At 39.7% G+C, this 12,869-nt stretch overlaps 1 protein-coding gene across 1 annotated transcript in view; it reads right to left on the minus strand.

Moving 5' to 3' along the window:
- The window catches only part of csmd2 (CUB and Sushi multiple domains 2), a 206,680-nt gene that overhangs the window by 106,929 nt on the left and 86,882 nt on the right, over positions 1–12,869 (minus strand). The window contains exons 6-9 of the mRNA XM_034545807.1: positions 6,623–6,735; positions 4,967–5,044; positions 3,476–3,563; positions 2,219–2,343 (exon numbers count right to left, since the gene is read on the minus strand). Coding sequence (XP_034401698.1) covers positions 2,219–2,343; positions 3,476–3,563; positions 4,967–5,044; positions 6,623–6,735 — 404 coding nt within the window. The remainder of the gene's footprint in view (positions 1–2,218; positions 2,344–3,475; positions 3,564–4,966; positions 5,045–6,622; positions 6,736–12,869) is intronic.

A 12,869-nucleotide genomic window follows, 5' to 3' on the forward strand; every position in this document is an offset into this window, starting at 1 on the left:
GGCGAAGTTAAAGGGAGAATAAAGTAATTAACGTGAGCTCTGCTGACAGTTAGGGTGACCTTAACGAAAATAATGCAGCAGAGGATTTCCACTGAAACTATCAGATCAACTCCCATCTTTTCTACACCCACACCCTGTGTGATCAGTGACAGACATGAAGGTGCATCATGAAGGCAAAGAGAACCGTGGATTTCATGTCAGGAGAATTTGCAGCCAGAGATTACTTATTTATTTCCTGCGCAAATGATAGTGATGTAGAATTTAATGATGACTAATGCAAATTTAGCATACAGATATTCAATTATTCCTGGACGATGTTTAATCTCCATTGAAGTAGAACAAAGGCGTAGTATCAAAAGTTAAATGAGGATGATGGAATGAGATATTCTTAAAGGGCACTTTCACTGACGTTATTCTCTCAATCTTTACATAACAAAGAAAACCAACTGAATGTGATACTAAGGCCTGCATTCAAAAAGGCGTAATCACTTCTCTGTGTATTCAGTTCAAAGAAGAAGATAACACAAATGTGTCAGTACAAGGCCTTCATTACTGTTTATTGTTAGAAAATAATAATTATATATATATTTTATTTTTTTTCTGAAATGCAGATGACATACAGTATTTTAGATAGACAAAGATCTATCAGCCCCCACCATATAACCCTTCTGAGATCCCCCCCCCCCCCCCCCCCCCCCATTCTTAGTGCTCTAATTACATGTTGGTACGAAGCTGGATTAGTCCAAGACAAAAGAAAGAAAATAGAGGTACCTGGGGAAAGCTGGATCCTTGAGAACATATTAACTGAAGTGGAGTAACAACGATGGCCGTTAAATGGGATGCTGCAGGTGATTACATTAGACATGTCAACCAGAGAATAGGGGGTTTAAAGACCTTAATGGGCAAAATGGTATAAAACAGCTATTGCTGGAGATGCTTAACTACAAATCCTGCTATGGCAAGGGCATGTTTCTGATTGGCTAGTAGTTGCATTCGTTGGTTGAATTATGTATAAGTGAGATTGGTTAGATCTCCGCACTGCTTATTGTTTGCAACCCGAATAGGATTTTGAGATGCGAGACTAGAGTTGGAGTTGAGACGACGTGCACAATAACATTCTTTCACAATTAGCCAGTTAACAAGCCCATTTTTAAACCAGTAAAAAGCAAAATCATCATTTTTGGAATGATGAAGCATTACCTGCTGTTTGTATACATGGGCTGCTGTACAGCGCGTTTGTATACTTCACGTTCACTGAAACAGCTGCCTGCTGCTGCCAGTTCTGTAAAGCTGAGGGTCCCCTTCATGTCCACATTGTTTACACATTGTCACTTTAAAGTTTAAACACTGTGATATAATTTATAACCGATTAAGTGCCTTTTTTGTTGACCTTTGCAAAATGTCTCCTCAATTATTATAAGACATTGCTTGTGATTGTGGAATATTTTTTTGCTAACCTGAGCTGAGTCATGACAAACATGCAGCTTTGCACTGATCAAAGATACTGCATTTTACTATTTTGCTCTGCCCGAGTGCTTTCAGATTAATATTCAGAAATCTATGAAATTGAGACCAGAGAAGAATGCTTTAAAACATGTTAATATGCATTTTGTAGTCTTCTAAAATAAAACATTTAAATAAGGGCCAGAATGCTGAACATGTCTTATTAATTGGAAATGTTGGGTACTATTTGGTTTTTTACTTTTACCCTCTGAGAACACTACCACTAGGTTAAATATGAATAAGTCCTGCTCCAATGAATACACTTTACAAGTCAGATACCCATCGATTTAAGCAATTATTCTCCACAAAAAAAGTCAAAAATCAAATCAACTCTGGATAATTCAGTTCACTGAGGCTGACAACTGAATTTGAGGAGCACATGAGCATCACGACCACACAGGGAGTCTGAACACTCTTACTGCCTATCACAAAAGGGTCAGAAGTGAGGAAGATATAACTGATGGGCAGCATTATGCCAGCATCGCTAAACAGCAGGAAGCAAAAGGATGCTGGCCAGAGGTCAAAGTCAGGGCAGTCACAATAAAATGACAAATACTTCATCACAAACAAAAGAGAGACTGGGCATCTACACATATTGACCGCACAGTCACAAGTAAACACAAAAACATCAGTTTGAAAATATAAATGTCAGTCAGAGTTAGACTACCATCATTACACATGTGCATAGATGGATGAGCAACATGTCAAGCCTTACCTCTGCATATGGGCCGATCGTCACTCCAGCCTACATAGCTGTCCGTCACTCGGAGACAACTGATGCTCTTTGAGCCCTGCAGTTCATAACCCTCGTCGCAGGAGAAATGCACAGTGGCTCCTCGCCTGCGGTCAGATTGCATACAAAGCATTACAAACCTTCCTGTAGAAATATCCTTTTAGCAGTGGGAGTGCACATGAGCTGGGAGTACAAAGAAACAAAAGATGTAAACTGCTGACAAAGATAATACATATTTTCTAAAACTCCCCGGGTGTGATTGCCAAAAGTGCTGCATTGTGGGAGGCATATGTTACCCATTTGTCTGTGTTACAGTTGACCACTGATAGAGACAATAGCTCTCACGGGAATGAAACTCCATAATCTCGCCAGTAATACGTCCATGCCACAGAGGAAGCCCATTAGTGTGCAGTGGCTCAAATGGTAGGGTATTTGTTTTAGTGTTCACATTTCACACTTCAGAATTGTTGCAGTGGCTTTATGGGGCATGCCATTAGGTAATGTGCTCGAGCACATTTCAAGATTCAGTCCCTGATTGTTATAGCACCACCGTTGATTCAATCTCAACTATTAACAAAATTAAGATCATCAAAGGTGTACTGGGAGATCATTTTGGAATTAATTTGCAACTGAATTTTAAACAGCAAAATGTCAAATCTTTGGCATTTCTGACACTCATTGGCTAATGAACGTTGTCCCATTATTACAACAGTTAACTTCCGTTCTCTACTTTAACAGAGAAATTGGAAGTGGAACTAATTAAACTCCGATATTAAACACAAGACACATTAACAATAAATGTAGAACAAAATTGTAACAATAACTGTAACAATAAACTGCCACGGAGCACGCTCATACCCAATTAGGCCTTGATCATTAAATTAGAAACCTCAAAACCTTGTGTTGAAGCTACTTATTTTAAAGAATTATGACAAACGTCACATACATATTTTTTTCATAAAGCAGATGGATGCAATATCTACAAAAAGTCTGGAAAAAAATTACCTTGCAATTTTTTCAGAAGCCATATATAATTATACTGCAAATCCCAAGCTAGTATCACTAATAGTAGTATTATAGCTGAATAGGGTAATAATTTGTCTCAAAGGAAAAGCAATTCTTAGAAACCTGACGACTATCTTTTCTAACCAAATGTATTTTCTATCAGTCACATTGTGTCAATCAGCCGGTTGTTGTTCAAGAATTGCCACCTAATTAATTGCTCCGGAAATCATTTACCTGAAGTCTGTGCCTTTTCTTTTTCCTCGGTCAGGGATCCCCGGGTCTGGACACATGTTGTGTCCCTGTGCAACACCCATCTGAGACACTGATGAGAGAAAGGTAAAATGAGATTACAAATTGTCCAACAAAAGAAAAGTCTAAAAATAACTTAAAGAAATTAACATTTTGATGCATTACCGAAGATCTCCATTCATATGAACATACCTATGCGTTTTCCCAAGCTGGTTGCATTACACGTACCTGGCCATTGTGAACATGATATATGGGGGCAGTCCTTTAACCACAGCCCAACATTAGTGAGAGGAAATATTGGACTATTTGACACCACGTGTTGCCTGTGTTGTTCACGTTTGGCTAGGTGCCTTTGCAAAAAGTCTTTTCAAGCATGGTTCCCATTAGAAGATAAAACAATCTGATAAAGAATATTAAGGCTCATTGTTATGAATGTATTCGTCATTTACTTTCTGCCCTCTGGTGGACAATAGTCACTTTATCATTACAGAAGAAATGTAAAGATAATATTGATATTTGATATTGATTTATTGCCATTGCCACTAGCTTTGCGCACATCAGGTAATTCAGCATACACCTTTACCGTTCTCTCCATTGTCTGTTTATTCATGTCACTAGGCGCAAAACAGTGGAAGGGAAAGTGCCAGACTGGGTCAAATAAACTTGACCAACCCGGAAAGCCCATCTGACTGACTGGGAGGGGTCAAAGGTCTGCAGGGGCCAACCAATGTGACCCCTGCCTATTGGCAAGGATCCCAGTGTGAGGCAAGATGGCAATGCATTTCAAACAAGGCTCACTGGTGTCAGCAGTGGCGATTAAATTTAATGTATTTATACTGACTTATCAAGACTGGTGTAGACTAAATAAATTTGACAGATGCAGGAAAAAAAAGTAATGAACCTTTTTATTATTTCTACATATTCTATAGTGTGCTTAAGTTGTAAAGTAAAGTGTAACTAAAAAGCATAAAAGCAATGCAAATGAAAGGAAAGAAGAATAAAGTTAACTTTTTAAAAGTTGGAGGTAGAAGTGGATAAACGTAATTGTAAATGGCCTTGAGGCAGGATTATCATTAAAATGTCTCTTTTTTTGTTCTACAGCTTTTTCTTAGATCCTTTGACATCCCACTCACGTCACTTTAGTCAGGTGACTCATCACTGTCAAGTTGTGAATGTTAGAGATGTTCATTTAAAGCTGAATGGCATAATAAGCGGTGGGCTCAGACAGAACAAGGGAAAGGAAGACATTACCATGATGCTGCCTAAGAGGTGCTTCCATTTTGCCACACTGTTCCAGGTAAATATTCGTCCACATTTATACGTTGAATTCTTCTTTAAACTTGTTTTTTTGAGGATATGGTCGAGAGATTTTCTCCCTTGTTTACTTCGGGTACATTGCACTGACTAAGTGAAACTATTCCTGTCAGACCATGTTTATTTGCAATACAAAGCTGACTCTTAAGGTTTGCCACTTACACACTGATATCTTGTGGTGGTTGTCTTTGCTCGGCAACATCTTCACACCTCGAGACTTAAGTTCAGTCATCTTCTTCACTGCAGACAACAACAAAGCAGAGAGACATATAAGACAGCATGAAGTGCAATAATGACGCCCACACATTCAACAGAGCTGAAAGGTTTGCGGCAGATAAAGTATATAATACAAACGATTCCATAAACGATTTCCTACACCCACCCAGATATGTTCACAACAGATTTAACAAAGCAATTTAACAACAATGTAGTTATTGTAGTCACTGAACCTTTTACAAAAAATAAAACCAAACTTTTCCACGACAAACGGATCTACATCATATATATGTAATGTAACAATTATACATTTAGTTTACATGGAAGAAGAAAGCTTAACAATGTACAATATATTTGCAATATTGTGGGTAGAAAGGTGTAAGGAATACAATTACATTATGAGGATTAGAGGGCAGGGTAAATGAGGAGCAAAACCAGGTAATACAATTAAGGTTGTATACAATGAATATATTTAGATGATTGTGTTTTATTATAATTGTTGAGAAGTTAAACAAAACAAAGCCATCATAGAAGAGTAGGAGGCTCATCTAAATACATACTTACTCACACAATTTAAAAACACCACCAGCATTGTCTCTGTAACCCTTTACACCCATCTTATTGAATTACTTTGACGTTCCTGACAATGGAACTTCACTTATTTTGCATTAATGTGTTTTATTCTTGGCTCAGTTTTAGCTGCATTGTATTTCAAAGCCAATCTGAGTCATGTGTCAAAAAGTCTATTATTTATGCGTCTGGACTAAACATCCCAATACAGAATAAAAAGGAGATACATTCATGTTTCTAGTGAGGGAACTAAGCTATTAAGGCAGGGTTTGATTTGGTGTGGGTGTTTCCTGTGCCACATAAAACGAAAGACACTGAAGAATACAATAAAAAAAATTTAAAAAACTGAGCCAGAAGTCTTTACATTATTCTAACTTCTGCTGTGGAATCATGTGAACTGTAATGATGAAAATAGCTGGTAGGAGATGAGGGATAGAAGAGTGTTTAATCTAATTCAAGTATTAGCCTCCAATTTATCTTTGATCTTCTAGGTATGTTTATCTCAAATTGAACCTGTACACCCTCTAAACCCTGTTTCTCTCCCTGTCTCATTTCTCTCTCTTCTTATTCTCGTCTCATCATCTGAGATTTCCAGCAGATAGCTAGCTGCAGGTGAGGTCTTTAGAGATCACCTTTTTTGTGGATGATCATTTTTCCCTGCTCATTCCTTCTCAAAGTTGATCCTTGAACCTAAAATGGATGCACAGGAGAGATATTGATTGTGTGTGTGTGTGTGTGTGTGTGTGTGTGTGTGTGTGTGTGTGTGTGTGTGTGTGTGTCGTGTGTGTGTCGTGTGTGTGTATCCATGTGTGCCCCTATAATAATAAGTTTTCAAATCCTAAAAGAAACTTGTGAAGAATGCTAAAGATTTTGGCACAAGGGAAACCATAAAGAGTCACCATAAAGAGTCATCCTTCAGGGACCAAGAATATCTAAATGGAATATCATGAAAATCCAGTCATTTTTTTGCTGATCCGTCTGTAAAAAGTAATGATCGTCCTTTTGAAATATCAAAACCTCTCTTCATCTCACCTTGGTATTGAGCGCTGAAACCTCTCAACTTGTGGTTGCCATCAGAGGTGAAGTGAAGACGAAGCCAATTCTTGCTGCTAATGATGGGTGAGGGAAGGTTGGGGCCAGTGAACCTATAGACACAGAAACAGAGAGAAAAGTGCCTTTGATTATTAACATTTGACCACGTGACTTTTTTAATAAGCAAACGTGAAGGGAGCGGATTGCAAACTACGGTAGTATTTAGCATTTCCCGTACACTTGTAAATGTATTTAAGGCGAGGCATTTACCAGCACCATGTGTGGCATCAGTCGAAGCACTCTGATGAAATGAAGGCTGCATACATGAGTCAATCTGTACCTATTGTAAAGTTAACTTCATATAACACAGCTTTATTAATAAATCATGAGCTTGATATGGTTGGTGATTAAAGAACGGCATTATTAATTTTTTAGACTGAAGATAATTGCTACTCTGCCAAAAGCACGCTGTCTGTGTTTAGCTGGCAAGCTGGTCTAGAGTCATGGGTGTCAAACTCATTTTCACCCTGGGCCACATCAGCATTACAGTTGCCTTCAAAGAGCCGGTTGTAACTGTAACACTGTATAAACTACTCCCTAACACATTGTTAAATAACTGTCATTGCATTTGATTATTATTATTCAAGTGTAACAATATTGTACATGCATTTATATAAATGTAAAAATATATGTTAGAAAATTTCTCTGTTATTATAACATACATTTAATTGAATTTAGGGTTAAGAAACCCACATCACTTTATCAAAGATCACAAGCTTTTTTGTCACAGTTGAGAAGGACATAACTCTGGTCCAACAAATAAATACTTGTGAGCTGCTAAGAACATGTGTAACAGATGTGGTCTAAGGCTCACCTGCTCACATATCTTTATGTGGTCTAGGGCTCACCTGCTCACATATCTTTATGTGGTCTAGGGCTCACCTGCTCACATACCGTTATGTAGTCTGGGGCTCACCTGCTCACATATCTTTATGTAGTCTGGGGCTCACCTGCTCACACACCTTATGTGGTCTAGGGTTCACCTGCTCACATACCGTTATGTAGTCTGGGGCTCACCTGCTCACATACCGTTATGTAGTCTGGGGCTCACCTGCTCACATATCTTTATGTGGTCTGGGGCTCACCTGCTCACATATCTTTATGTGGTCTAAGGCTCACCTGCTCACATACCTTTATGTGGTCTAGGGCTCACCTGCTCACATACCTTTATGTATAGTCTGGGGCTCACCTGCTCACATATCTTTATGTGGTCTGGGGCTCACCTGCTCACATATCTTTATGTGGTCTAGGGCTCACCTGCTCACATACCGTTATGTAGTCTGGGGCTCACCTGCTCACATATCTTTATGTAGTCTGGGGCTCACCTGCTCACACACCTTATGTGGTCTAGGGTTCACCTGCTCACATACCGTTATGTAGTCTGGGGCTCACCTGCTCACATACCGTTATGTAGTCTGGGGCTCACCTGCTCACATATCTTTATGTGGTCTGGGGCTCACGTGCTCACATATCTTTATGTGGTCTAAGGCTCACCTGCTCACATACCGTTATGTGGTCTAGGGCTCACCTGCTCACATACCGTTATGTAGTCTGGGGCTCACCTGCTCACATATCTTTATGTGGTCTAAGGCTCACCTGCTCACATACCGTTATGTGGTCTAGGGCTCACCTGCTCACATACCGTTATGTAGTCTGGGGCTCACCTGCTCACATACCATTATGTGGTCTAGGGCTCACCTGCTCACATATCTTTATGTGGTCTGGGGCTCACCTGCTCACATATCTTTATGTGGTCTGGGGCTCACCTGCTCACATATCTTTATGTGGTCTAGGGCTCACCTGCTCACATATCTTTATGTGGTCTAAGGCTCACCTGCTCACATATCTTTATGTGGTCTAAGGCTCACCTGCTCACATATCTTTATGTGGTCTGGGGATCACCTGCTCACATATCTTTATGTGGTCTGGGGATCACCTGCTCACATATCTTTATGTGGTCTGGGGATCACCTGCTCACATATCTTTATGTGGTCTGGGGATCACCTGCTCACATATCTTTATGTGGTCTAAGGCTCACCTGCTCACATATCTTTATGTGGTCTGGGTCTCACCTGCTCACATATCTTTATGTGGTCTGGGGATCACCTGCTTACATATCTTTATGTGGTCTAGGGATCACCTGCTCACATATCTTTATGTGGTCTAGGGCTCACCTGCTCACATATCTTTATGTGGTCTAAGGCTCACCTGCTCACATACCTTTATGCCGATATGGAAACACTGCTTTTTTTTGCGGTAGGATTCCGTTCTTTCGAAGTTCACAAAATCGACATGCATTGTGGGAGATGCAGTCTATGGTCACTGTACACTGTTAAGAAGCATAGACTTTAATTTTAAGACGATCGTATGCCGTTCGAGCTGTCACAGGCTTCATAAAATGACACCTTTGACATTTATATGGTCTAGACAATGTGACTCATCGTTGGTGCAGAAAATGATCTTTATTATATTATACAAATCCTGGTTGACCGATATCATTTGATAGACCCAAGTCTGTTTTGGGATAATCTCAATGTCACTTTATTGATTGAATTATGTATTTGTTATTGGGTTTGGTTTGTCTCACGGACACCATAAACTAAAAGTAAAACACTTTACTGTGTGTCAACACCTGCTGTATGACAAACTGTAACTCTTACAAAAGGTGATTTGACTATCAATGAACGTCCATTGTAAGAATAAATCATGCTTGCTCATGTTTTGTGCCATATAGTTATTATGTAATCCATCAAATGTACAATAAAGTCAAGTCCAATGGCAGACCACATTATAGAGGCTTGCAGAACCTGACAGTCTTTCCGGTAATTGTCTTGTTTGTTGATAGTAATTATACTAATGTTTCAAAATTAATGTGGCCTTGACTTAGATAGGTTAAAATGTTACACCTTAATGATCTATTAAAGAGAAGGTCTGGTACTAAAGAGAAACGATAATGTTAACGACTCTTAACCAAACTGTGGCCCAATAAAAAAAATGAGAGAGGAAATATCCGCATTGGCATTTGTAGAGAAAGGACTTTCACTGCTTTGAAACAGCAACAGTGAGTTGTACTTCACACACACTTATAGTGTCTCCTGATCTGTATGCTAATGAGGTATGTTGCTTACCAGGCACTTCTTCAGTTGATAAAGTCAAAGTCATTTAGGGACAACATAATCATTTATCTTAAGACACACTTTCATGCACACACTCATTCACACACACAGTACACGGCAGTGAAAATGCGATCAAATAATGTAATCAATTGGCGAAATAGACTGGAAAAAGAAATTGTTCAAGCTAATAATTCTTCTTATTTGGATGCAAACTTGTGTACTGATGCGACAGATACAAAAGAATAAAACAGCTTTAAGCATACTGCTCCAACAAAAAAGACAATAATCTACTATTAGGAGACACTTAGTCCAATGAGGGTATTTGGTTGAGATTTGTGACTGACGACTAGAGCTCTCTTAGGATCATTTAAAAACATGTAGGTGTCTAGATGTAGACATAATTAGCTTGGATTTTGATGAAAACAGCAAATTGTTCACGGGGTAAACTATTGCTGCAATAGGGCCTCAGATTCAGTAGCTCAACCTATTAGGTAAGCTAAACACAAGCTCATCTGAAGGACTAGAGACAGAAAGAGTAGAGATGATTTTTGAAAAGAGTTTTTGGGCAACAGGCAGGCAACAACTTGCAACGGAGTATTGAGACAAGGATGGAATGGGAAAGAGAGATGACATATCAAAATGTCAGTGATTTGACTTTATCCGCCACACTGCACACAGACAGCAGGAAGATGGAGCAGAGTGCAGAAAAGAGAGCATGCCACTGATTAAAATGGTGTGTTTTCTCCCATGGCTGCTTTCAGGATATAGAAGGTGTCAACGAACTCACCCCGTTGAAGCGAGCTTCACTCATCAAACAGTTGTGTTCAAGTTACAAAAGGTTACGGTCAGCATCAGGAGCCCGGTTTGAGTTGACCCTGTCCTGATTAGGCGAAGGGGCTCCTTTTAATACTAAGTGTCTTGATAAAAAGCAAAGAGGCCTTGGTGCCTATTGGCTTCACACAAACCACTTTTTACACCCTACACAATTTGCATTTAATGCAATACAATTAACAGTGCCATAACATTGTTTTAGGTATTATCAATATTATCGTACATATGTACATGGGAACTAATATGCCTCAAGTTTTCCAACAGGACATGTTGCATTATCAAAGTTGAAATATTGATTCAATGAAATACTTTGTTGTCCATTTCCTTCACTGAACAGTCCATAACTGACTTAAAGCTTGACCCTCCATCTAAATCCCACTGGATGGGAAAACAGGATAAACCAAGACAACCATATCATCATTATCCCACAACAATTCAATCACACACTCTCAGTCTTTACTGGCACTACATCTTCTTGGTTTATATATGAGCATAATTATGTCTATTTTTTTATCAGATTATTATGTGTTCCTTCATTTCAGTGCAGCCACGGAGCTGCATGGCATAATGAAAATCAGGCAGAAATGTGAGGCCATGTTGTAAAACACTGGCCATGATTTACAACGTCAAGTATGAGACTCATACAGAGAAACGGCATGCCTCAGGAGATGTTTCATCAGTTCAAGATGAAGTACTGAGGGATGGTGTGTGTGTGTGTGTGTGTGTGGGGGGGGGGGGGGGGGGGGGCATGTAGTGTCTGGCACATGTGCATTTGGAGTGGTGCTACTCGAATGGAGAGCGCCAGAATCATCTGGCTGTAAGTACATAGCTGGGTCCTGAGACAGCTCAGAATCCTGGCCAATGAATTACAGTATGATCCACATAGCCACATGGACATGAATTGGCCTCAAAATAGATAGCCAAGATTGTAATAAAAAAAATCCCTGTTGAAATTACTCTCATTTTCACCAAGGCGGCAAATCAAAATATCCCTTTGAAATAAAGGGCAACATGAGCTGGAATCAACTTTCATTAACACACAACTGGCAAGCTAAAGACTGACTTCAGGTTCTGATAAACTGCGGCAATGGCAGAAGATAAGGAACTGAACTGCATGCCATTAAGGAATAGGGGATTGAAAAAGTAGGATGAGGGACAAACACACCACCATAAACATCACTTTGACAAAGTGTCACCTCTGCCTTTCCCCATTTCACTGTCCTTCTTTTGCTGAAAACATTAAAGTTTTAGGGTGAACTTGACCAAACGGGAGGAACAGAAAAAGTCCTGAGCTGGCTGATGGAGGTCTCCTGAAGGGTATCGTGGCCATTTCTATAGTTCCTTTTTCACCTCACCCTATCACGCTCTCTCTTTCTGGCTGACCATATTAGATTTTATGCGGGAATTGTCTTGAGAGTGCAGCGCTAAATCAGTTTCCATTTCCAGGCCCCAAAGCTCTCAGTCTGAGTCAGACTTTTGATGATTGTCCAAGAAATGTATTTTGGGCAAGGCAAGGTGAAAGAGGCAGCCAGTGGTGTTCTTGACTGAGGGGACTGAGCTGTGATCCACAGACGGACTCACAGAGCTTCCTTGAAAAAAGCTTGGTTCGGATGGAGCTCTTTTACCCCCATTGCATGTTATCAACATTCATAAAAAGACCTGAAATGACTCAATGGGTACGCGCCTTCATTGGCAACATCCGATTTTAAAGTATCTGAAGTCAGATTTGCAAATGCTTGTTGCATAGACTTCTCTTTCCTTGACATGTTATGATTTTTTAGGGTTTTTGGGAATACAGAAGACAAGCCAGAATACATTTACACAACACTAGCTTTGAGATACTTTCCATACTGATGAGATGTGACTCATTAAGTTGTTAATGCCTTTCAGGATTCTGAACAAAGGTCCTCGTCATAACGCAATTCAGCAACCCTTCCCAGTGGAATGGGTCTTTTTTCTGCTTTATATTCATCGTTTAATGTCATCTGTTTTCTGTTCAAGGGGCGAAGGTGTCAAATTACCCAATGCATAATCAGTGATGGGCGGAGTGTAGGTGTCAAAGGTGACTAGCTCCACATTAGGATCAAACGCTTAAAATCACCGCTCAGCAAATTAATTCATTGTGATGTAGCATCAGATGACCACGTATACGTTCATGTGTGGGTGGTGCATGCATGCGGTGGGTAAGTTCTGGACGAAGAACGTCCCCATTAATTGCCGCTACTTAGGTAGATCAATCA

Source organism: Cyclopterus lumpus, chromosome 11 (assembly GCF_009769545.1).
Source record: "Cyclopterus lumpus isolate fCycLum1 chromosome 11, fCycLum1.pri, whole genome shotgun sequence".
Taxonomy (NCBI): Eukaryota; Metazoa; Chordata; class Actinopteri; order Perciformes; family Cyclopteridae; genus Cyclopterus; species Cyclopterus lumpus.